General features: G+C 35.8%; 1 protein-coding gene across 2 annotated transcripts in view; it reads right to left on the reverse strand.

Annotated features, from left to right (window-relative positions):
- The window catches only part of LOC136867253 (signal peptide, CUB and EGF-like domain-containing protein 1), an 81,844-nt gene that overhangs the window by 40,267 nt on the left and 14,311 nt on the right, over nucleotides 1-27,266 (reverse strand). For both annotated transcript variants that reach the window (XM_067144394.2, XM_067144393.2), the window contains exons 3-9: nucleotides 26,370-26,624; nucleotides 24,123-24,365; nucleotides 18,992-19,108; nucleotides 16,244-16,486; nucleotides 13,718-13,840; nucleotides 8,990-9,335; nucleotides 5,511-5,725 (exon numbers count right to left, since the gene is read on the reverse strand). In XM_067144394.2, coding sequence (XP_067000495.2) covers nucleotides 5,511-5,725; nucleotides 8,990-9,335; nucleotides 13,718-13,840; nucleotides 16,244-16,486; nucleotides 18,992-19,108; nucleotides 24,123-24,365; nucleotides 26,370-26,624 — 1,542 coding nt within the window. The remainder of the gene's footprint in view (nucleotides 1-5,510; nucleotides 5,726-8,989; nucleotides 9,336-13,717; nucleotides 13,841-16,243; nucleotides 16,487-18,991; nucleotides 19,109-24,122; nucleotides 24,366-26,369; nucleotides 26,625-27,266) is intronic.

Here is a 27,266-nt window from a genome sequence, read left to right on the forward strand (position 1 = left end):
CATTTAGGAACTTTGTTATTTTTTTGAAGCGTTTCATTGGAACTTTGTTATTTTCGCCAAGTGTCGCGATAAGACTTTATCATTTTCTTAAGGTGACATATTGGAACATTGTCGTCGGAACTTTATTTTCTTCGAGTGTCGTGTTGGGACTTTAATATTTTGACACATCAGAACTTTGTTATTTCTACACATTGGAACCTTGTTATTTTTGTCACATAGGGACTTACTTATTCGACGACGATTGAAAGGACTTTGAATTTTCACAAGTGTTGTGTACCGTACCACACTGAACTTACGTTTCGAACTTATTCGAACTTGTATTTTTTGAATCAATTTCTGGAACATTGAAATTTTCCAAGCGTGTAGGATGAACTTGTGCCCTACCAACATAAACTTTTGTGTGAACGATATGACTTGTTTTCTCAAGTGCCTCATTGAATTTATGCCTTGTAAAGACTATGAAACTTAGGGGACGTTCAACATTACGTTTAATTGTGAAATATGCAATACTTTCCAAGTGCTGCACAGGGACTTGTGTTTTGATTCTTAAAGACTGTGACAATTCAGTATAAGCATATCGCGTTCCCAGAAAGCCTAGAACTTTCCAGTATTTTGAGTGATCCATAATTTATGAAATCAGACTTTTTCTTTCAAATATTATTTTCTTTAATGGCTATTCACTTCGCCTATTGGTGGAACAGGACAGTTTCGGAGTGCTACTTATTCAGTTCATTGCCAATATGTTTTAAATCTTCAGAACTATGCATTTAGGACTGTAGTGACAGTAATCCTCTAGAACATTCTGACTTACAGTGAGCTTGCATTATAAACTTGCATTTCTACCAGTACTTGTTCTTCGAGTGATTATTCCAGAATGTTTTGATTTAATATCTAGAGTGCAGTAACCATAATTAAAAGGTCATATCTGTTCAGACAGTGCCATGAATGTGTGGAGTGCCGTGCAGGAAATTCAAGTGTGAATTATGTCTCGAATCGAACCCAGGAACGTGTGCCAATCTTCGAGACATTCCAGAACATCGAGACATTTCCAGAACCTCGAGACATTCCAGAACTCCTCATCCGAGCAGGTGTGGTCCCTGCCCAGTCGATGTCCAGCACCATCCCAGGACTTGGAGGTACCAACCAGCCACGACACTTCCACGCTGCTGTACAAAGGTGATATGAACTTGCTTTTGATGATCAATAAACTCAATTTATCAAAAGAATCTCTAAAATTGATAACTATAGCTCTCTCTGTACCAGCTCCAATGATAAAGCCACTCCCTAGGTTAATAATCATGCTCGTTAATTTAATATCAAGCGCCTTAAAGATATGAACACATTTTTACGGGTACAATATGTACATGATGAAATGTTCTATTTTACAGTGGGGAATAATTTAAAACAATTAAATCTTCATTCAAACACAAGTAAACGTTACATTTTCCACATTGAGGAGGAGTTTTGCTATTACTGCCCTTTTGGCAGCAGCAGCTTGTCGTCAGACCTGAAGGAAATCTGGAGGTGTCTAAATGTCAAAAACTTACTAAAATGCTCTTAAATGCATGTTTTTACAGTTTATTTTACAAAATAAGAACTATCGGCTGAAAAACAGAACCCACACAATTGTGCGTGTCAGGACTTCATTCACTACTGGCAAAAAATAAAAAATTCAACTCAGTACATGTGAATATGCACATGTACATGATCAAATGTTCTATTTTACAGTGTGGAACGATTTTAAACAGTTAAAATCTTATACATTACATTTCTCATGTAGAGTACGAGTTTTTCTTTCACAGTCCTTTTTGTGACAGCACCCAGCACTCCTGCATGCATTGGCTGTAAGGAAACCTAGCCCGCACATTTGTGCATATCAACATTCAAAACCTCATGGTATTACGTACGATGTTGTAAGTTCACAATTTACGTTTGCTACACAATCTACACACTTCATTGATTATATTCTGATATTCAGTAAAGCTTCTAGATTAATATGAATGCAATAAATAAATACTTACTTTAGGCATTACTGCTTTCTGCCATATTCCTAATGAACTGTATTTTTAAACTCTTCTTCTTGCCCCCTGGTGGTCAAGTACTAAATAAAAACAGCTGAAGTACATGCTACGTGTCCCGCACAAGCACTGCAGTCCAGTCTAGCGCCAAGAAAACATCAAATAAGCTCAGACATAAATAAAATATGAACCCGCACAATTGTGCGTACACGGTCTGAAAGGGATAAAAGGTTGAGTATAGAGTCCATAATGTTATTGGCAAAATGTTAGCTTGAGAACTTGATGTTTAAGGTTAAAATAAAGTGGTATAAACACTTCAACTTAAAACTAACACACTGAGTAACTAGGTTAGTATTTCCAATAATATCGTATTAAAGTATGAAACGTGCCGAGGAACAATGGCGTAGTATTTGTATCTTCTGAACTGTAAATATTGTCATGTAAGTCAGAGGCAATTGACTGTATGTACCTGGTTGCTGAGACCTCTCGACTCAAATTTTTTTTTCTTCTTCTTTTTTTTTTTTGTAGTTTTGTAATTTGATAGATTTTGATTCCTCTTACAGCTCTTTCTTTGATTGTTTTTAGAATTTAGTACTGTTCACTCCTTCATTTAACTCTGCAAGAACTCATTCTGTAATAGGCCTGGTTACTGTAACTGATCACTCAGCAAATACAACTTGAAACTGGAAATTGCATCTTTCACCTACTTAAATTAAATGAGATGCTTGGAGCAATAGTAGGCAATATCGCTGCCATTCAGATGTTAACTAGTCAAAGTGTGTCACCAAGGTGCCCAACTTTTTTCTCTACACATTCACCAACAGAATATCAACGATCTGCAGGTTTAAACCGATTGACTTTAGTGACTTTTGCCCACACACACCAAATCAAATTAAATGTGAAATTGGTAACAGTCAATATCTTGCAGCTTATAAGGAAACTATTAATGGACTCTTATTCAAACCTCCTTTGAAATTTTGCTAAAATCATCCATGTCAAATAGGAAACTCACCAAAAATTAGCTACTAGTTTAACTGGAAGGTTCTGAATTCAAAATTAGAATCCCAAGAAACATAGAAGGGTAAGTGCATGTGATGTTAAGAGTTACATTTGGGCAGCTCTTATTACTGGCGAAATATATGCACACATGCTGCGGTCGAGTGTGCACCCCACCGCTCACTCATGTAATTAGAACTGTGCAGGGCTATTCAGCTGCAGCTAACTCACTGCTTTAATATGACATGTTCAAGGTTCAACTTTGGAACCTTCATAAAATTTCTAGCTTCAAAGAATCTGCCTCTGTTACTCTCCAAGTTGAGTCGATGTTACAGTGAACCCTGCTGGTTGTTCGCTGACAGAAGAAAATCAAGTTCTTATGCTTGGATTGATGGTATAAATGACTGGAAAGTTCCTAGTAAGAAAAATACACATGAATTATCAACATGGCACCTAGAGTCATGAGCTGTCTGACACAGCTGATCATGCACCAGTATCCCAAATAAGAAAACAGGCAAACATTTAGAGGCAAGTTCTTTACCATTTAATAAACGAGTCCCTCTTTCTTGCTCAACAAAATTCAATATTAAGAAGTCACCCAGAACAGTTCAAAGCAGAGAAGTGAAAGGAGGCAATTTTTTTTCTTTGACTGGACTTATAGCAATGTATGATCCAGTACTGATAGAGCTTATTGAAAGACCTGAAGGGAAAATAAAATACCTGTTCAAGATGTGCAGAATGTACTCATTAATCTACTTTCAGAACAAGTTAAATTGACCTGAAGTACATGACCTTTCAGCATCTGGACTTAAAGATACTATTATTAATTCTTTTGAGGAACAAAGAATAGACCTAAACAAGTGTAGGGAACAAACCTATAATAGCACAAATAACATGACAGGTGCTTACAATGGACTACAAGCAAAAATTTTGCAACTACAGGAAAATGCAAAATGTATTCTTTATGCACCTCATAATATCAAACTCATTCTGAACGATGCTGTAAAAGGTGCTCCTGAAGTCACTGTTTTGTTTGATATCCTGGAAGGTTTATACAACATTTTTTGCATGCAAATGTTAGAAGATAGGGATCACTTTATGAAAAACAATATTCCTCTACACAATCTCAAGTGGTTGCGCCCGACAAGATGAAATTCAAGAGGCAAAGTTTTGAAGATGGTAAGATTTCAGTACAAAGATGACATAAAATCATTATTTATTTACATATTTTATGCCCACATTGAAGCACTTAAATCAAACCACATTCATCTATGTCTTCAAAGTATTAACTGGGAATTTAGCTTTCATCATCTTCCTCCTCTCCCAAAACCTCTTCATTTTTTCCAACATATTATTTTTGTTGCATAGTCGAAGTCATATTAATAGAAATTATTTTGAAGTCACAAAATCATCAAGAAGAAGCAGAATCCTGTGGTCTCGAAAGACAACTTGAGAATTTCAATTTCATTCATTTAGTTGTAATGTTTTCTAATATTTTCCTTCATAACCCTGCTGAGTAACTACCTTCAGTCAAAATCTATTGATATAAAGAAAACACTGATAACTTCATCAACAACATTTATGAGAAGCTAAGACAATTAAGGGATTCTTTTGCAGAAATTAAGGACTCAAGTATAGAACTTGCACTTTATTGAGAACAGAACCTAATTTCAAAAGAAGTGACTCCATATTGTAAAAAAAAAAAAAACACCACTTTGACAAACTTAGCTATGACAAAAGTAATGAAGGTAGTGAAAAAGAAGTTCGAAGTAAAGTTCCATTTTAAAGTTTTGGATGTTCTAATTTTCTGAAAAAGAGAACATTTAGAGTCCTTCAGACAAGTAATAAACAAATTTGAAATGTTGAGTCCCAAACTTTTCATCAGACTGAGCTTTACTGCTGATAAAAATGTTTAAGTAACCATTTTTGGGGATCTGATTGATTTTTTTCCTTATCAAAAGGTTAACTTCAATTCATTTAAAAATTAAAAATAAAGCTATAATCATCAAACAACTGGTTAAAGCCATTATATGTCATAATTCAACTTTGTCTGCCAGATTCCCTGACATTTATACAGCTTATATTTTATTTACCACATTGACTGTGACAACTAAGATGGCTGAGAGTTCATTCTCAAGACTGAAGCTACCTTACAAGCTACCTTGAGTCACAGGAACAACTCAAAAGAGATTCTATTTTGAGCACTGAAAACACAATAACTCGGCAGACAGATTTTAATCTAATTGCCAATACATTTGCAGCATCAATGTCCTGTATAAAGAAGTTTAAGATTCCTTTGAAAGAGGCCATATACTATTTTATGCATTTCTTTGGCTTTTATAGCAAGCTGTGTGATACATTACTGGTACCGATATGTTATTTATAGATTCATTACACATTTAATCTTTTGTATTAAAACAATACTTACATATAAAATAACACAACCCTCCAGATTAAAATAGTGAAAGGAACCAACTTTTTCCAGTTTATACATACCAATATTTCTAGCTGTGCCTCTACTCAGTGCACTCAACCTTGCTTCCAGTTTTCCATCTATCTTTCTCACAACTTGTGTCAGTGAACCCGCTTTCTTTGGCTCTAGACAGATATCCTTTATTCTCTTTCTCTCTCCTTTTGTGTGACAAGGGCTTGTGTACATTTGTTGAACACTGAAACTTCTTGGAATTGCAGACAAATTTTTGTTTTCAACTCTGTAAAGTAATACTAATCATTCAAAGATAGTTTCAAGAAAAACTAAAACATGGCAAATAAGAGAACTGTGCAAAGTGTTAAATTACTTGTAAATCATTAAACTGGGCACATTAATAATTATTTCTAGAATATCATGGGTGGAGATCAATATGCATGAATTTATTAAGTCACCACTTTTGTTCAAATTTACTTGGCAATTCATGTGGAATGTCTGATGGAAAGAGCAATACTGCAAAACTTTCCTTTACAGCATGCACAACATAGAAAATATATCAGTCTTAACTTTGTTACAAATGCAAATGTTTCAAAACAGTACTCCACAGGTGAACTGAAATACAAGGAGTCACATGTACGTACCCAAATAAAAAAATAAGCCTGGTATTTGATTACTACAACAGAAGAATGGAAATGAACCCTTAAAGCACTGTTGTAGAACTGCATTAATGCCAATTTTTCCATTCATTTGAATATAAGGGCAATGACCACATTCTATTCAAACAACCAATCATCATGATGACCATCATATATATATCGTATATAGAGAATATGATAATTTTATGAATTTTTTATTTCCATTTTTGCCAGTGGTTAATGTCGCACTGACTGAGATAGGTTTCTGGTGACAATGGGATAGGAAAGGGCTATGGCTAGGAAGGAAGCTTGCATGGCCTAAATTAAAGTACAGATAGAAATTATTTAATATGGTAAACGTTTTAAACATAAAGTGTGAATGTCTACTGCAGTAACTACTGCACATAAGAAAGTGCATGGCCACAGTAGAACCAGTATAAGTGAAGTACAACAGCATTCTTTATGGATGTTTAATAAAAAATAGAAATGAAATAATTTCATTCAAGGTATAAGTCTTCACATTCAGAGGTTGTCAAATTAATCCATTTCTCCACGACATTATCATTGTCGATGATAAAAATGGCATTACTATACCACTGATCAGTTGACTCATTGTTTAAAAACTAGTCTACAAGCAGCAGCATCAACTTTTATTTTTTATATGGCCAAAATATTTCTGGGAAATTGGATAAGAAGGATAGACCCTACATATGGTATTTCTGAAATGGTTTTCGGGATATCTAGACTGACATTCTTGAATGAAAATAAGATATATTGTGCAAGTTTCGTGTTTCAGAAGCACTTACTTTCTGAGAAAATTAGTATTCAACAAACGTTTTCAATGAAGTGTGAATGTCTACTGCAGTAACTACTACACATAAGAAAGTGCATGGCCACAGTAGAACCAGTATAAGTGAAGTGCAACAGCATTCTTTGTGGACAATGTATTTGGCCAGCTTGCCCACATCAGATGGCTACTGAAAGTGAGTGGACTAACATTTTGATCCATCATCCATCACTTGGTTTGGTTACAACACAACACACATTGTTCTGGCATGACCTCCAAGTACCACAGCAATCATCAGTGAGTCACTGGCATTATACAGTCAAAAAATTAAAACCAAAAAACTTATTTACAAGATCTTCTTGTTTATGGACAGACATTCACGAGGTAAATCATTAAAGGAATCAAATCATTGTCATGGTCTTCAGTAGTATAAACATTTTGTTCATTAAGAGAAATGCATCTTACGAACATGATCTTCATGTACAATAGGATCAAAAATAAAAACAAAAAAGAAATCATTTCCTTTTGCGAAAAGCTTATGATCATGAAAATATTTTTCAATAAATGAAACTCAATGTTATTTCAAGGAGAACTGTAACTCTATGTCAACAGAACTTAACTTGTGGCCACAGCATCATTGGTGACCAAGGCTTACGGTAACAACTAAAGTTATTATTATTATTATTATTATTATTATTATTATTATTATTATTATTATTATTATTATTGATTTTACATCTTATGCCGACGATGGGATAGGTAAGGCCTAGGGGTGAGAACGAAGCAACCGTGGCCTTAATTAAGGTACAACCCCAGCATTTGCTTGGTGTGAAAATGGGAAACCACGGAAAAAATTCTTCAGAGCTGCCGGCAGTGAGGTTCGAACCCACTATCTCCCCGATGCAAGCTCACAGATGCGAACCCCTAACCGCATGGTCAACTCGCCCGGTAACGACCGATGTGATGTCACTGAGGTGCACTTTCTGTTTCAACGCACTTCTATTTATACAAACCCACAGCCGCAGCATCTTTGGCGACCAAGGCCTACGGTAATAACTAATGTGACGTCACTTCATCACACATTTTGTCATGCTACATTACACAAATTTTTGGATGACATCCCAGCCGTAAGACATATTCATGTCAAAACATCACACTGATATGACCTTCATTAATGATGTATCCCCAACTCTTGTCCCGTTTCTCTACAGGGCGGGGTATGAAGTAAGATGAATCTTCGTAATGAGTTTTTACCACCCTTCCTCAAATAAACCTCATCAGAGGAGTTAAACGTTCATTAAAAAAAATTAATGTCATCTCATTTAGAGGTGCAAATTAATCTCATTGTAGTGGCCTTCAAATAATACCAATGCTATTCAGCCAGTTTATGAAAAGTAAATACAGCACCATGGTATTTAAAAGCTTTGGTCGAGGAGTTTCAAAAATTGCAAAAACGTACCTCCCCAAAGTTATTTCAATGATTACTGTCCCAAGATACAGAGCAAACACTTCAATGCAGATGCTACCTTCGAAAGCATGAAATTTACTCAGTATGTTCATGTTCAATTGAGGATGTCGGTCTGGAAGTCCTAAAAGTTATTTCAGAAACAGCCTTTATAGTTGAAGAGCAACTTATCTATAGCAGGTCAGAAGAAGAAAGAAGCATTGCACAGAGGAGCAAAATATTTCTGTGTTACATCTTTATTAGTTACAGATGACTAAGTTCCTGTGCGGTTTTTTTTTTTTTTTTTTTTTTTTTTACAGCCCCAGCATTTGCCTGGTGTGAAAATGGGAAACCACAGAAAACCATCTTCAGGGCTGCCGATGGTGGGATTTGAACTCACCATCTCCCAAATGCAAACTCACAGCTATGCGACTCTAACCATACGGCCAACTCGCCTGCTAAGTGCCTGTGCAAGGCGATGCTATAAAACGGCAAGCACCCCTAGGGAATAGGTAGTACACTGAGTGCGGAGGGACAGGTAGTGAGGAAAGAGAAATGTTGAAAAAGATGACCGCACAAAATCACTATTTCACTTCTAATCAACAGATGATGTTGATTAAAGCACATCACAAGAGAGTATAAAAAATACTTAGTGTAACCTACTTTTTGCTGAATACTCACATGACATAAAATGATCCAGATAATGCCTTTCTCATTAGTGAAAGTGCTTTACAAAGTGCCTGAGATGCATTTGTTATGGCACACTGTTGGTCACAAGAGTTGGTCACATTAACTGTCTTGCAGATGACATCCAAAGTAACTTGCAATGGCTTTCCTTCAGCAACTCCATATTTTCGATATATCCTTTTTGCATTTACATTATGCATTCTTTGAATATGAATATCACATTCATTGATGCCAAGCTCTTTAAATTTTAAGATGAACTGTTCTCCAAATAATTTTAAAATGTTATTCCGTTCAGAGGCTAAACCAATGATAAGATATTTTGAACTGGCTATATATGAACCTGGAAGCAAAAACTTGGCATTAAATGTGTGAAATTCAATACATTTTAAAAATAAAATAAGGTCATCTTGAAATGTATTAATTTTATTTATTTATTTATTTATTTATTTATTTATTTATTTATTTATTTATTTATTTATTTATTTATTTATCAATGATGAAGTAAGGTCTTGTGGACCTTACTCTAATTATCAATTAAAAAACTATATTTAATTATGAATTGAGGAATGTAGAATAAGGAAAGTATTATTCACTTTTTTCTGTCGCACCAACGCTAGGTCATCTGGCGGCAATAGGATAGGATAGCACTAGGACTGGGAAGAAAGCGGCCATGACCTTAATTACAGTACAGCCTGGTGTGAAAATGGTAAACAATAGCAAATCATCTTCAGGGGTGTCAACAGTGCCCACTATCTCCCAAATGTAAGCTAACGGCTACACATCTCAAACCGCGTAGCCAATTCACTCAGAAATAAGAAAAGAAAGCTTTACACAGCAAACAAAAAGAAATATGAAGCATAATATTAAAAAAGGAAAAACAATGCAGGATAATTAAAAAGTAAAATATTATATCAAAACAAAAATTCAGTGCTTAAACAGTACATAACAGATAAAATAGCAAAAAAGAGAAAATAAGTGTAATGGCATTTGGCATTACTAACTATACAACTACATGACTATATACATGAAATAAAACCAAAATATTATACACATTACATGGTACACTATTGGAGACACACTGAACAGTTTGCGAATTTAGGAAGTACAGCACTACTCTCCTCAACTGAAGAGACAGACTAGTCTCTTTGTAGCTGGAATATATTGAAAGGAGTTGAGGTTTGGTCAAGAGCCTTTCATTGTGTAACTCCAAAGTGTGTCTGAATACAAATCAATGAATAGAATGTTTGTATAGTGAATCAGGTGACATTTTTTTCTAGAATTAGTAACAGCACAAAATGACTGATCACAACTTTAGCTGACTAAAATGCTATAGATAATTCATAGAAAAAAACAATTGTAGGTCTACTGTATCATGATACAAAAGTCACAAACCTCTTTCATATCTGGGTAAAGCTATGCACTGCTTCTATTCTTCTTTCATTCAGTTTATCCCATGTCGTGTATTGTTAAAATATGTACAGTAGGATGTAACTTAACAAGGGTATGTCAACAACACTGCAAATTTCCTACCATTGAATCCCTATTTAGAATGACTACCATATTTACTTTACATCGGTCACAGCACTAAACATTATCCTACAATTTGAATTTAGAACTGTGCAACAAATGTAAGATACAACTATAGTTCATTCACACCATTCACTCAGCAAAGTTATGATACCTGTTTAGGGCATCGACAGAGTACAAAGTATAAAAATCATGCCTCACAAATATGTCATGGATGAAAATCTTATGGATGAAGAACCTCGGGCAATCAAACCCGGGCATCAAGGTACCACCCTCCCTACTTTCATTCTGAGCAATAACTTTGCTCAAGACCATATGGGTCATGGTCCTGTCCGATGAAAAGAAGTGGGCATGTAAAATAAATATCTTGAAAGTAGGGTACTATAGTGATAGAAATACATTAATCTAATAAAGAATAAGAACAGATTTTTATCTAGTTCAAAAGACTATTTTATTCATAAAAATTCCTGTACATACATGAAATGCCAATTAAGTAGCCTGCATGGCAATTTTGAGATATGCTACACTTAACTCATCGCATGGGCAATGCCATCTGATGTCTTTATGAGTTTGTTATTCAGTCTTGCATTGCATTTTTGACATTCGCAAGTCAAAACCACTCAACATCGCGTATATCTCAGATTCACTGGGAAATACTAGGGACTCTTCCCTTTCACTTTGATAATATCATTTGGATATTCACCCTTCATTACAAAAGTGAATGATCTTGTTTGCCCTTTTGGCAAATATACCCATCACGAATATACCATCACTCTCCAATTATTACCGTAAAGAAAATAACATAAATTACACAAATACACTAAGTTCGGTTGTTAACCACTGTTGTATAATTGGCATTTCTAAATGGTTCATAGCATTTTTGAGAGTACTTAATCTTCCAAGTGGCAAATACCTGATATCAGGCGTTGCCAAAACTCTTTATTTTATTTCAATAATTGAAATATTATTTATCGAAATGTGCTAATTACTAATCAATCAAAGGAGAAATGTTTGGTCATAATCATGAAATGGTTTGTATAATAGCATGTTACACTAATCTAGTGTAAATATTTGCCGAAATAACATCATAATCCCGCTGTCTTGTGCTAGCTGCTACATACTCAGCGGCCGGCCACATGAAGGGTGCCCATGCCCAGAGGCAAGGGGGGGTATTGGAGGCATCCCTTCACAGACTCGAGGTAGACTACCCCAAACAGCGAGTATTGTCTCTAGAGGTCACTCTTCAAACCCTATTCATCATTGATGGTGTCCCTGATAATTCAGCTATCCAATCACAAAATTCACCCCTTCATTTTCATCTCTAGCTAGTATGATTAAGTTGATCTATTTGGTTCTATAACCACTGGTAGCTTCACACAAGCTCACTGCTCATAGTATCAACTGCACATTCGCGAGCACAGAGAGCATGACCCGACCTATAACTGAGGTTCATTGGCCTAACCTGTTTAGAATATCAATTATTGTAATAATCTCTCATGCTCATTCCTTCACAAGAAGGGTACTGATTACACGCAGTACTGCCCTACCACACACCTATCACACAATGACTATAAATATGCACTTAATCTGCACCGTGACTTGACTCGCACAAACCATGACAGAGAATAAACCAAAATGCATGAGGTGAAGCTCCTTAAATAGCCAACTAGGAGAGTTTACTAGGGAAAGGTTATGCCTCTCCCACATTTACATGTTCACTCCGTTAGTAGCCATCTTCCAAAGTCAAATGGATACTCAATTTGAACTATTTTGATTCAAATCTGATTGTGCATTTCAAAGTAATTACAAATGCATCTTTTGGATTTTAGGCGCTCACCCAGTGAGGATGATGGGGACTCCCTAGCTCTGAGTTAAGAAACCCCCAAGGGCCATCTGGTATTTATAACTGCGATGCTGCCCTAAGTGGCGTAATTAAAACTGTGTCAAGAGGTAAACTACATTTCTACATCATTGGATACTGCAAATTATGCAGAGTATATTGATCATTCTTATGTAGTTTTCCTGGGCTTGTAGTGAGTTAACAATATTATTATTATTGGTAAGCCCACAAAATCTGTGGGTTGGTATCCATGATAGGCAGGGAAGTGACAGTACTATAAAGTTCTTAGGTTGAAACCCTGTTAATTAGCCACGCCTTCTGACACAAGCAGACTCCTGAGCCTCGCGTCATCTCATCATCTCTCTTGCACAATAGAGAGGGTAATACCAAGGTCACGCTGTAACCAGGGCTTAGCTCTCTACTTAAGAGTATTTAGAGTTCCAGCTTCCAAACTCATCCAGTGTCGTTCATATCTCGGATAAGGCATAAGATGCTATTTGCAATCAAATACCTCACAAAGTGATGCAAAAAATGGCACATACAACTTACTAGGTTTCCTGACATGTCTATTAACATGGTATTGAACGGTTTCAGTACAATCAAACATTTTTAAACTTTTGGGTAAAACAGCAGACGAGGCCAACAAATAACAAACCTACCAAGCCAAAGTAAATATTGTTTAGTGGTGGTGTGGTGGTGACTATTATCTTAACAGGAAGTACAACACACGTGACACAGTCAATCAAGGAATGTTCAATGTCCGAACAAGTTCAACAACTGTATGTTCCATCCATCTGGCCTCCACTATCATGCCTTGTTCGAAAGATGATAATTCACATTGTCTTGCCACTACTAGACTGTTGTTTACACTCACTCTCAAGATGCGAGATCACACCTGATACAGGTCTGGGTAGTTCAAAGATGTCAACATATAGTGACACCCCTGAAATATAATTCAGATATTGTTATCCTAAGATTTTTGGCATGTTAGTGTAATACAGCTTCCTTATATGTGACTTGTTCTTCAATATCCTATGCTGCAATGAGTGGCTCAGACTGTGGACCATAGACTTTCTGAGCCCCAGATGGTGAGGCTGATCCCAGCTCGTCCAGTGCCTTTTCAAAATGCTTAGATACACCAGCCTCATATTGACAGATTTACTGGCAAATTAAAAGAACTGGTGTGGGACAAAATTCTGGCATCTCAGCTTCTCTAAAAATCATAAAATATAGTTGGTATGAAGATAAAACCAATAAGATATTTATGATAATTTTCTATGCCTGCTTAATTTTAGTATTAATTGCCTACACTGATCCATTAAAAATAAATATGACGATGAAATATGTTTTCTTACCAACACATTCAGTAGAGTAAGTTAATATCTTGTTTTCATCAATGGTGCTGCAATGATAACCTCCATTATCATTGATGCAAATGTGAGGGCATCCACCATTCCCAATAGAGCATTCATCAATATCTGTTACAAGAAAAGCATTCGAAACTTATTAGGCACACTGTAATATATTATGGAGGACATCAAAAATGATTATACCTAAAGGGATAAAACAGTTCAGGTGAAAATTAGTTCCTAATTGTTTAACAGTGTTTGGGGCAGTTCTCTGAGAGGAATTATGAGATGATACTACAACCGATCTGCTCATGAAGGCATTAAACAGGTGAAGATATTTGGGTGTTACATTTCATGGTAAAACTAGTTCCAACAAAATCATATGCCATGCGTTATCATCACCATCATCATCATCATCATCATCATCATCATCATCACAGAATATTTTAGCTAAGATTAGAGGAGCTTTCGTATCAATTTGCATAATACAGAGTGCTTACTTCTCTTCAGTACATAACATGAAAAATCATTTATTCTTTAATTATTTATTTATTTTTGATGATGATGATGATGATGATTATTATTATTATTATTATTATTATTATTATTATTATTATTATTATTATTATTATTAAAAAATACATATAAAATAATTTTGAATTATAGAACTGTAAAGGTTAAATATCTATATACTGTTTACTTATTGTGACTGTTATTTTCATGAAGTGAAATTATCTATATCATTTTTGTGCTAGAATTCTTATTATGAGAAAATCCTTTTGAACATAGGTGTGGTAGTAGATAGCAGGAAAACTACAGTGCGCTGGTATCAGGTGGTGAAGAAGGACTTGGAAGAAATGGGAATCCAAGGAACAGAAATCAGCTACAGGGATGCTTACAAGTCGAGGATCAAGGCCATCAAGAGGTTTAGGAAAAAGTTATATCCTGTTCACAAGCACCATGAACAGAAGAAAGGAGGAGATTGCAGAGTGAAAAGATGAAGGGTACTAGACGAAGATTAAATCCTAGAAACAGATGAAGCTGAATTAGAATAACATGGTCCAAAGTTGGCCAAAACGAAAGAAGAAGTAGAAGATTAAAGGGAGTAAACTAATGCAGAACTGACTCAATGGAGGGTACTTATAAAATTATTAGAAGTGGTTGTAATAGACAAAATATCACTTTAATTGATATTATAGAAGTATTAATAGCTGGGACAGATGGTAAAGCACTGGGTTTCAGAGTCCACGTTCATAGATTCAATCTGTGGCTCAGTCCAGTGGTATTTGAAGGTTCTCAAATACGTCAGCCTTGTGTTAGTCCACATAAAAGAACTGCTGTGAGACAAAATTCCAACACCGTGATGTCTCCAAGAATTATAAAAGTGGTTTGCAGGATGTAAATTCAATAATATTATTGAAAGTATTAACAGCTTGCAAGGATGATTATCCATGTGTAATACTAACACTCTCCAAATGAAAGAGACAATTTGGATTAACCTTATTCATTCAAAGGAGGTATTAAAACTGATTGCCTGTTATGTGCAGTTTGGTTATGGTGATAAAACTGATAAATGCAAAAGAAGGCTTGCACAGAGAATACTTCCAATTGACATTGAAAATATAGTTATGCTGAGTGACTGATCTAGGCCAGCAGATGAAACACACCAAAAAACCAATTAGAATGACAAAAAACAAGGAATTTTATGTTATCTTTTTTGGTCTGAGGTAACAGTTCTTGCCTAGAGCAGACATCCTTCGTATTTTCTTTTTTCCAGCTTAATTTTTTTTTTTTTTTTTTTTTTTGCTAGTTGCTTTACGTCGCACCGACACAGATAGGTCTTATGGCAACGATGGGACAGGAAAGGGCTAGGAGTGGGAAGGAAGCGGCCGTGGCCTTATTTAAGGTACAGCCCCAGTATTTGCCTGTTGTGAAAATGGGAAACCACGGAAAATCATTTTCAGGGCTGCCGACAGTGGGGTTTGAACCTACTATCTCCCAAATACTGGATACTGGCCGCACTTAAGCGACTGCAGCTATCGAGCTCGGTATTATTATTATTATTGTTATCATCATTATTATTATTATTATTATTATTATTATTATTATTATTATTATTATTATTATTATTATTAATTTTAATGGTATAGATGAGCCTGCCTCTTACCCAAAGGCCCCAGGTTTGATTTCTGGCCAGGTCAGGGATTTTTACCTAGGTCTGAGGGCTACTTCCAGGTTCACTCAGCCTATGTATGAATAACTGAGGAGCTATCTGATGGCGAGATAGCAGCCCTAGTCCAGAAAACCGAGAATAACGGCCAAGAGAATTTGTCATACTGACCATGTGTCACCTCATAATCTGCAGGCCTTTGGGTTAAGCAGCGGTTGCTTGGTAGGCCAGGGCCCGTCAGGGTTATAGCGCCATGGTGTGTTATTATTATTATTATTATTATTATTTAAGTATAATATTATATCTCCACTTGCTCTTAGTTGGTTAATAGTGGAACTGAATGAGAACTAAGATAATCTCACCTCCACAATGAGATATTCCATACAGTTTATATCCACGATGGCATTCACACCTATAGGAACCAGGTGTATTCACGCAAATATGCTCACAGGTATGATTGAGTTCACATTCATCAATATCTACACAGGTTTTCTCATCGGAAGGATTCAGCTTGTAGCCAGATGGACAGATGCATTCGTAACTTCCTATATTATTCACACACTGGTTTTCACACCCGCCATTTGATATAGCACATTCATCAATATCTGAAAATTAAGGAAAATTTTGCAATGTTTATAGGCATAAATTAAAGCTGTTTTAATAATAATAATAATAATAATAATAATAATAATAATAATAATAATAATAATAATAATAATAATAATAATAATAATAATAATAATAATAATAATAATAACCATCATCATCATCATCATCATCACCACCATCATCAAAAATAAATAAATAAATAACTAAAGAAACTAAAGATAACCCGAATCACAACTTAGCATTCCATAACATGATATATTAATGAGACAATCATTCTGAATAATGTATTTACAAGAAATCCCTAGACCATTCACAAAATGTTGTATTAAATAAGTCAGTTCAAAAGGACATAGCAAACTGCAAGCCTCAGCGTAACAGAATGAATGAACACAATTTCCAAACATAAACAAAAGAGAAGGAAGGAGCGAGTATGGGATCACAACAGTGAGAGTCGCCTAAGCACTTTGAGATGCAGAGTACAAAATCAGTTCATATTAAAAGTCGTTGAGTCCAGGCCTCGTGTTCAATTATTCAAAAACTCTTGAGTCTATTGATTAATTGGAGGTCATATTTTGTTGGAAAGAAACACTCATGTGAAATTAAAAACCAGCCATAGAAACGAAGGTAAGTTTTAGGCCCTGGCTGCCAAAATCCATTAGATAAACAATGATGATGATAATAATAAATAAAATACTCTGTTGCTCACCCAATGCAGTAGAAAATAAATGGAGTTTCCCAGCAGAATACTGGGAACCCCTTGGACGACCCTCCAACCTCACTCGGAATCAGCGCTGGACTCAAGACCGAGGGATCGGGGAACGGAAAGTTCGTGAAAAAAGCACACATGACATTGAGAAACATCAGACAGTGATGCAGCGGGTGACGTAATCCAGTGGTAGGTCAGTATGCAGTGAGCTGTTCAGCAGGACGGGCGCAAGGTGAGACCGCAGCGAATGTACAAGGCTGCTTACATGAGTGTTAATAGCGGCGAGTAGAGCAAGACAAGTGGAGTTCGTGATGACGGCAGCCGTAATTAGGTGAGTGGCCGTTACATGGCTTAAGTTTAGTCATGAAACTAAATTGGTGACATATATGAAACATCCATTCATTTACATTATTTGAGCAGGTGCTTATTTTGGACATATGATGGAACTTTCAAATCTATTCCCAAATAATGTGCCAGCTTTATACAACCTGCAGTGACATTTGGGGACAATGGTTCTCACTAGTGATGGTTTTAATGGTAAGAAAAACAGAAGAGAGGTCTTTGAAATCCTACATGATAAGGTCAAAAGACTCTTTGGAGAAAATGTTTCTCCTAGGTTCATTTCTGTGGATTACAAAATTGTAGCTATGAATGCTATCAGTGTAATATTTCAGACTAAGGTTTTGTTGCTGTTTTTCCTATTTCAGCCATATTCTGTGTTGGAAAGTGTAGGCAATAGGACTTGCTGAGGCTTACATAGCTGAAGAAATTAATGAAATCAATACACAGTTCTTTTCTCTTGTTGCCCTTACTTTTATACCTGACAAAAACTGTAATTGAAGTCTTCAGATGGCTTAGAGAATTGCTTGCTCCTGTATTCGAGCATGCTAGCAAAAATTCCATAAGAGGCAGACAAGAATAGGACACCTTTATTTCTACCAAACGTCTGGAACTGGTAGGCTGAATGGTGGCTTGACTCCCTCGAACCACAAATGCAGTAGCAGGATAGCATTTTAGATTGAATCATCTTATTGGAAAATCACATCCATTCATATTGACATTCCTTGAAAAATTATACAATGAAGTTGCAGAAATAAATAAAGTAAATAAGAAAATCCAAGATCTAGAAAGTAGTGGCTCTCTTAGGAAGAATAAGTGAAAGCATCAAGACACTAATAGACAAAAAAAAAAAAAGACTTGTGGATCAGTATTAAGAATACAAGGAACTTGGACTATCTTTGTGTGCCCTGGAACATGCCACTGTGGGAAATATGTTCTAATTGTTAAATGTTCATACAAATGTGTGTATTGAAGGCAAATAAATTCATTCAACTCAATTATTGTTTTGGACAAAATATCCATTGGAACTACATTGTACATATGATGGCTTTTCCTTGGTGGTAAAATGCACATATAAGGACTTTGACTTGGGGGGATATTATTGAGGCCAGTAGTGGTGAGACAACTTGGTGAAACTTCAATACTTCCTATATTCATACTAACTTCTAAGAATGATCAAATTCACTGATGCAGAGAGGTCCTAAAGTGGAGATGGAGAAAGGTAAGCTTTGCTCTCCACAGATGAACTAAATCCCTACAATGAGTAATACCATCTCATACATTAAAAGACAAGGGCCAAAGGGAAATGCTTTCTTAACAGGTCAAATTTAATTCTAATCAAAACTACACTCTAAAAGGAATGCTGAAGTGATGAATACCCAAGTAAAGAATAAAAAATTATGTAAAAGTATGACAAAAATAAAGTGAAGAGAAATAAAGTTAGAGAAAAGAATACCTTCACACGATTTTCCATTTGCATTTAAATTGTATCCACTCGGGCAGCTACAGATCACTCCAATGTTTGTGTTCATACATCGTTTCTGACATCCACCATTGTTCACAGCACAAGATGCTAAAATGAAGATTTTCCACACTTGTAAGATAATAGTGTAATCAAAATTCACTGGGGCACAGATATTAAGCATTTGAAAAGTAAAACTAAAAAGTAAGTGGCCTACTACAATACAGACATGTTAGAAGCACACATATGACAGTAAGTTACTAGTTATTACATAAATATTTGAACACATGCTGTTTGATAAGGAAAGTTAGGTACTGTATCTTGTGTTTGTGCTGAAGATTGTGTTTGACTTCAGTAACTAGTGAACTAGGTTTAAGTCTCTGAAGCTTGAAAGCATGTTAAAGGCAACAATAATCATCAATAATATCAATTTGATTACAAATGTCCCCTAAAGTTCCAAAAACATATCTCGCTATGGAATTCACTTGTCATACTGCTAGCTTTGTTTACATGATCACATTTCCAGTTGCAAATCCAGTCAGTCACCTTTTTCAATTAGTTTACTTTCACAGTCCACATGTAACCTTACCTGACATAATTTACATATTTGTACACCTTTTCACAAACTTTTGTTGCACATAGCACACTTAATGTCCTTCATAATTCTAATTATTTAAGGAGGCCAGTATGGAGATGGCTTTGCAATGCTTTATCCAGGCTCTTAGTTATACATTGTATTCAAAATTGAGTAAGATGAGTAAGATAAAGTTGGAATTCAAGAGGACAAATTGCGGCAAATATTTGTTTATAGGAAGTGGAGTTAGGGATTGGAATAACTTACCAAGGAAGATGTTCAATAAATTTCCAATTTCTTTGCAATCATTTAAGAAAAGGCTAGGAAACAACAGATAGGGAATCTGCAGCCTGGGTGACTGCCCTAAATGCAGATCAGGATTGACTGATTGATTGATTGATTGATTGATTGATTGCTTGATTGATTGATTGATTGATTGATTGATTGATTGATTGATTGATTGATTGATTGATTGATTGACTGACTGATTGATTGATTCTACTGCAAGGCTCTTTATAGAATGGCAATACTTTAGACTGTCATTAAGTTTGCTATCTATTATAACTATAAACTTTTTAAATAATCTAGACCAAAGAGTAAAATTCACTAAGGAGGAAAATAATCATTCGTTAAACACGAACAGAAAACAAATTTAACTTTCAGATTTATAGAAAGCCATCTTACGTCCCAATAACTATTAAAAAAGGTTCCCTACACCCAAAATCACAGAAACAAGCCGCTTTTTTTAGTCTGGTATACAGAGCCTTCAAAATGCCACTTTCTGATAGTAATCTAAAGAAAGAAATTCAATTTATAAAAGACTTAGCTCCAGTCAACGGTTATAAAACAGATGTCGTCAACAAAATCATTCACAGAGTGAAATCGAAACTAGCTACTAACCTTATTCCGATCAAAAATGAAAAACCAAAATTCGCAACATTTATATTCACCAACCCAGCAGTATACCAAATCACGAATCCGATCAAAAAGCGGCAAATCAATATTGCATTTAGAACACAAAATACAAATAGAAATATATTTTTCAACCACAATAGTGCAAATTCACGCAACAGCAAATACCAAAGTTCAGGAATCTATAAGCTAATTTGCTCAGAATGTGGTTTTTCTTATGTTGGCCAAACTGGCAGAAGTTTTATAACTAGATATTTGGAACATGTAAACGCAGCTAAACATAACAAATTTTCCACGATGAGTAATCATATCCAAGAAAAAGGACACCATTTTACCACAATAGAAAAGGATTTAAAAATAATCAGAAAGGTCGATAAAGGAAAATTAATGAATGAGCTGGAGAACATACATATTTACCTAGACAAATACTTCAATAAAGATAAAAACCTGAACGACGAAATAGAAATCAAAAACCCATTAATAGAACAAATTCCGAAGTTAATACAAACATTCAAACTCAATAATACAAAACTGACAAACAATTTTATCCTGAATAACAATAACAGTCAATCTACGAATATACAAACACCCCTCCACACAAATTCTGAACATTCCCCTCCAAGAATCACATCATTCGCTAGAACGCCACCCTCTGTTACATCCCCTCCCAGTGCCCCGCAGATACGGAGACACACATACAACACGAGGAGCACAAGTAGTCGTCAAACAGTTGAGTGCACAAATGTAAATACAGGCAGAAGTAGAAAGGGTAAGTGCTGATCCTTCAACATTAGCCTTTTCAACTTTTAATACCATCTAACATTATTTAACAAAATTATTTTCCCTGTTACAGAGATGTCAACAAACTTACTTTCGTAAAATTCGAGTAAGTTACTAATTGCTTATCATCATAACTGGACTGTCACCATTTAACAGAGTTCATGATAAAGTTTTGAAGAATTGCTCCACACCGGTAAAGTTTAAAAGCAAGTCGTGAATTTGAACAATTGGACGTTAAAGATTTAAAATACGACAAATTAATAAATAATAATCAACAGTGTGCTTCATTTTGTCAATTTATGGATGAAAAGATTATTAGTCACACCCAAACTCAACTGTTTTGAGAGAGCACCAAGATTTTGTGTTCATAAAGTACAAGATGTGGTAATGCTCGTGCCAATAGTAGCAAAAAGATTTTAAAGGGTATCCAACTGATAGTTTTAAGATATTCAACAACTTCAACAGATTGTAAATGTATTTATATCTGACTAACTTGTGACATTGTATTCAAATTTAGAACAAGATTTTAAAATATCAAACACTACAAATAGTAATATTTTTTTATCAATGACGACATAATATATAATGTTTTATATTCAAAAGTATTTTAATCGTTATTATGATTAAATCTGTTAGCAGAAAACAATAAGTTGCAGGTTATTAGAATAGTATTACCGATACCAGCTTTCAATTTATGGATGTTCCAATTATAGTCCAATGCAGCAATCACTGACCTGAGCCTCTGTACGAGAAATGAACTCTTTTAGGAGGGTATTTCAAACGAAGGTTGTGATAACTTTCTAGGCTTCCGGTGTGAACGTAGTGTTTTATATGTTCCACATCTTTTAAAAAAGATTTGTCTAAAACTATTTTCTTCAATGCTTCATATGAACTTGAATTTCCTTTAATCTACATTTTCTTTCTCTCTTCCTCCGTTAATGTATCGTGGTCACAGGATTTCCATTCACCATTTTCTAACCACTTTCGCTTATTTTTTACGTGGTGCAAAACTGACGTAAATTTATCGATTAACACAGAACTGTTTCCATTACATGTTTGTGCTGCCCACCATAAATGATTATTCATACTGGCCTTCCACGCTTGAACTTCTGGATGATTTTTATCGAGAGGTTTCATCTTTTTCATGAGACTTTTTGATATGTGCCAAACATCAAATTCATGTTCAATATCAGGCTACTGCGTTCTCAGTAAATACCTTACCCCGTTGTGTCTATCGGAAAGGAAGAGTTTTATATTACAATTTTCTTCCTGTACAGTCTTCCTCATCGCGATTGCACACGCAGCCCTTTCAAGATCACCTTTCACCATCACTCTCTGAACAAGTTCCAAATGAGCTATGTGGCCTGTATTTATATCCATTAGTGAATACACTAAATATTTGGCTGGAAAGCCAGGAGAATCGTACTGGCCATCTTCGGCTAACCAAATGGGTTTGGCACTGCTTTTCAAACAATCAATAACATTAGTCCTTTCTTGATCCCAAGCACCCTCCACTATCGGACCAGTTACTCTATTAATAATTCTATCATATACAGTTCGTGATATCATATGTAAGTTAATGGACTTGCAGAATGACCGAAAAGGTTCAAACAGAATGCCTGACAACAATAATGCTGATGATATTTAGACATTTGCTTCCGGTTTCTTTCCTTCCATAGGTTGAGAATACCAACGGACTTTATTACCACAATTGCAAAGTGATTTTACACACAACATAGTCCCTTTAAAACAAATTTCAAAGAGTGTGAGCAAACTTATCCCCGCTACAAAGAAATATGAACCTGTAATATGTACATCGTCCTGAGTGTGTTCATTATCAGTATCACTAATATAACTTTCACTGTCACTTTCATCTGGCTCATAGAAACTGTCATTCAACTGTTCTCCCATTACGTCACTGTTCAAGGCTGTGCCGGAAGTTGCAAAGTCGAAGTATTTTCTAGCTATTTCACTTCCTAACTCACACTGTATTTCTACACTACATTCATGTCTGTCTGTTGAATTATTTTCACTCATATCATTCTGAATGTCGTGTACATCATCATTGTTATCATTTTTTCTTAAAACTGTGTCAACAAACTCCCTTCGTCTTTTAGCCTCATACCTTTCCGTCCTGCTCTTTTTAGTTTCTGACGAGTACTCCCACAGTGTATTTTGTGAAGCGGCATCCGTATGAATTAGCATTCCTGCCTGAGAAGTATCTCCATCTGTCGATGCCAGACATCTTATTGAAGGAACAGACCCTGGCTTCAATTGCAGACCTTGCAGCTTTTCTGTAGGCATCACCTTCATTTTCAAAAGTTGCGTTTCATCAGAGTCTGTATTTTTAAAATGCACTGAGCACATAGTAGCTCCCTTACCGGGAGAAAAGTGTTTCCTCTTGCAAAATTGTACCCAACTGCTAAATGTTCAAGGTGACTTACTTCGATTTGGAAACCTATGGAAATGTATTTCTTTCTCTCTACACTTTCGGTTTCTACTCGTTGTGTTGTTACTGCCGTACACACTACAGGAAGGCATTTTGACAAACAGTCACTGCACTATTATAATAAACAACACTTCAAGTAAACGGAAGAGCAGCTGAGCGCGTACTGCAATAATCAACTGGATGGCTCGCTCAGCGCTTACAGCGCAGTGACGTCACAGCTACTCGTGTTTTCATAGTTCACCTGCCTGCGGAGCGGCGCACAGCAAAAGCAAATATATAGTTGAACACTGTCCGATACACTCTTTGATTCTGAGGCAACTTGATTTTTGTGTTGTGTTCTCCTTTAAGATCACATTCTTAACATCCTTATAAATAATTTTTAAATTTACTGTAATATCTGAGGGTAATACCTGCACAAGAATGCACATCCAGTCCTAAGAGATAAGTGTGATGACAGGTACATATGGGACCAGTTTCAGTATCGAGACAGTGATGATGACAGCCTCCATTGCCTAAGCGGCAAGTACGCATACAGGACTTCCCATCAGTAGCATTTATATGGTAACCAGGCCAACAAGAGCACGATTTCAGCCTCATGTTGTGAGCAAGTTCACAAGTCTGATGGCATCCATGAGCTGAGCATGCAGCATTTCCTGTGAACAAATTTTTATTGATTTTAATACTTCTTTTCTTCAGTTGCAAGAATCCATAGTATATATTATTAATAACAAATACGTTCTAAGGATAGGAATACAAAACTAAACAACAAATTAAAGAATATATGTTAATGACTTTTACATATATTCAATTACACTGGTGTCTATACTTAAGAGTGACAAGAGAGATGGCCCTTGCCAAAACAACGACATATTCAAAAGTCTATACCGAGTCTCAAATTTACAATGATTAAAAACTCTTTGCCTTTGTGTGGCAGGAGTAAAATACATCAACAGTATCTTCTGCCTGTGGTAAGAGGTGGCTTAAAGGTGTAACCCACCCAGGGACTCTCAACTTAGTACCGTACCATGAGTTGGCAACCACAGGGTCCCTAACTGATTATGGACTCATAAGAGATTTTTGTGGTTTTTAAATCATCAAATTCTGATCTGTGTTACAAGCGATACAAGATTCACATGGCACAATATAATGCTTTGAAACAGTGAATCAATAAATGCTGCAATTTCATCTTAAGACTTCTTTGCTACTGTATCCTGCTAATATTATTCATTCGTGTTGAACATGAAAAATAAACAAAATACAATGTGTAAAATGTGAAAAACAGCAAGTATCTCCTTCTCTAAGAGGAAGTGGAAGAGCTGGGTGAATGAACACAAACCAAGGAAATCATATCGTCCCCACTATGGCAAACTAGCAGAAGTGACAAAGTAGGAAATCTGTAGTTCTGAAGTTTTGGTCTAGATTTCATAATTTATATAATGTCTACCCTCTGACAAAGTCTCACATTTGCATCTCATTCTGTATGGCTAACACATAAAACCAATCATTAAATATAAAAATGTATTTGACATAAGTAATCACAACTTCTTTCAGCTCTCTTAATTTTTTGACAGTTTGCAGATTCGTTAGATTGCAAGTACACATCTTTTAAAAAATAATACAAAGAAGAAAAAGAAAAGGAGAAGAACATATTTTAATCCTCATTTCTTTCTCATTGTATGAATATTGTATATTTCTCCAAATGTTAACTCAGAACTTTGTAACTGGAAGTCTGATACGCTTTTCCTCATGATCAAGTAATAAAATTAATAATCCTGTAATTAAATTCTTATACATGCTATAATATGGCATTTATTCATTCATACTCCTGTACCACAATAAATACTTTTCATGGAATCATGATTTTTCATACCTCAGTTTTAATAATTTACTGGATAATTCTGTGGGCTGTGAGAGGAAGGTGGCAGCACACTTACAGCCAACTGCAGCTTTTCTGAATTCATTGTTTCACAACTAATCCTGCCAACTTTGGCCCGGTATATGAGAAGTGAGGTTCCACCTGTTATCAACCAGGACAAAGGGTGAGTAATAGGGGAGCAACAGGTCTTCAAAAGAACCTTGGTCCAGCTGGCCAGTTGGTGGAATGTTGTAGCGCCCTTCGCCAGGGTTACTGTGAGGTCCTTTAAAGCAGGTTCGGCGAAGGAAAAATTTGGAACTGCGCAGCTGGCAGATGAGGCATTCGACTACTTCCTCTGTTTTAGCATTGTACTTCCTCTGTTGCCTTGTAGATGACCTAAAGGATTACTGAAGACTAACAGAAAAACCCTCAACTGTGCTAAGCAGAAGAGGGAAAAGAGGGAATGCTTTCAACAATAATAGAACAGGGGAAGCTTGCTCATGATAATGTTTTGCAACTCTTATTAACTATCCTTAACAAGCGAGTTGGCCATGCGGTTAGAGGTGCACAGCAATGAGCTTGCATTCCGGAGATGGTGGGTTCGAACTCCTCTGTCGGCAGTCCTGAAGAAGATTTCTCATGATTTCCCATTTTCACACCAGTCTGTACCTTAATTAAAGCCATGGTCATTTCTTTCCCCCTCCTAGTCCTTTCCTATCCCTTCATCGGCATAAGACCTATCTGTGTTGGTGTGACATAAAAGCAACTTATAAAAATGTAAACTATCCTTATATTAACTTACCACTTCTACAGTGCTTCTGATTTGTTCCGAAGAAATATCCATCCTTGGAACACCTACACTCGTAACTCCCAATAGTGTTGATACAGTCCTCTTCACAGCCTCCCTTGTTCACAACACACTCGTCAATGTCTAAACAGTTGTGGTTATCATCTGGATCGGCTTTGAATCCAGAATGGCAGGAGCATCGATATGAACCAGGAGTGTTATGACAATTATGTACACATCCTCCATCACGTACCACACACTCATTAATATCTGGAACAAATCATTTGAAATTATTCCTTGGTAGGAAGAATTCTTATACAAAGTAGCTTTTTCATTTAATACATTCAGCCTTGAATGTAACCATTTCCAAGAGTAGCAATGAGGAAAGTCTAAGTACCGGTAGTGGTGATATTTTAAACACTAGTGTTGAACCATTTGTTAACTCCACTACAAATACTGGTCACTTCCTTCCCACTTCTAGCCATTTTCTATATCATTCTTGCCGTAAGACTTATATGTGTCCGTGTGACATAAAGAAAATTGTAAAAAAATGAAATGCAAGGAATTTTGTATATAAGGAAATCTTTCAATAAATATTTACCCCATTGACTCTTATGTCTTAGTGGGTTTCAGGTAGTAAAATTAAAGTCTGCTAGGGCAGTCGCCCAGGTGGCAGATTCCCTATCTGTTGTTTTCCTAGCTCTTTCTTAAACGATTGCAAAGAAACTGGAAATTTATTAAACATCTCCCCTGGTAAGTCACTCCAATCCACAACTCCCCCTCCTATAAACAAATATTTGCCCCAATATGTCCTCTTGAATTCCAGCTTTATCTTCTTATTGTGATCTTTCAAAACACTAAGGTTTTGAACACACACAAACAAGACAGTGCAGTGTCACATTTTTCTTTAAG

This window comes from Anabrus simplex, chromosome 3, assembly GCF_040414725.1.
Source record: "Anabrus simplex isolate iqAnaSimp1 chromosome 3, ASM4041472v1, whole genome shotgun sequence".
Taxonomy (NCBI): domain Eukaryota; kingdom Metazoa; phylum Arthropoda; class Insecta; order Orthoptera; family Tettigoniidae; genus Anabrus; species Anabrus simplex.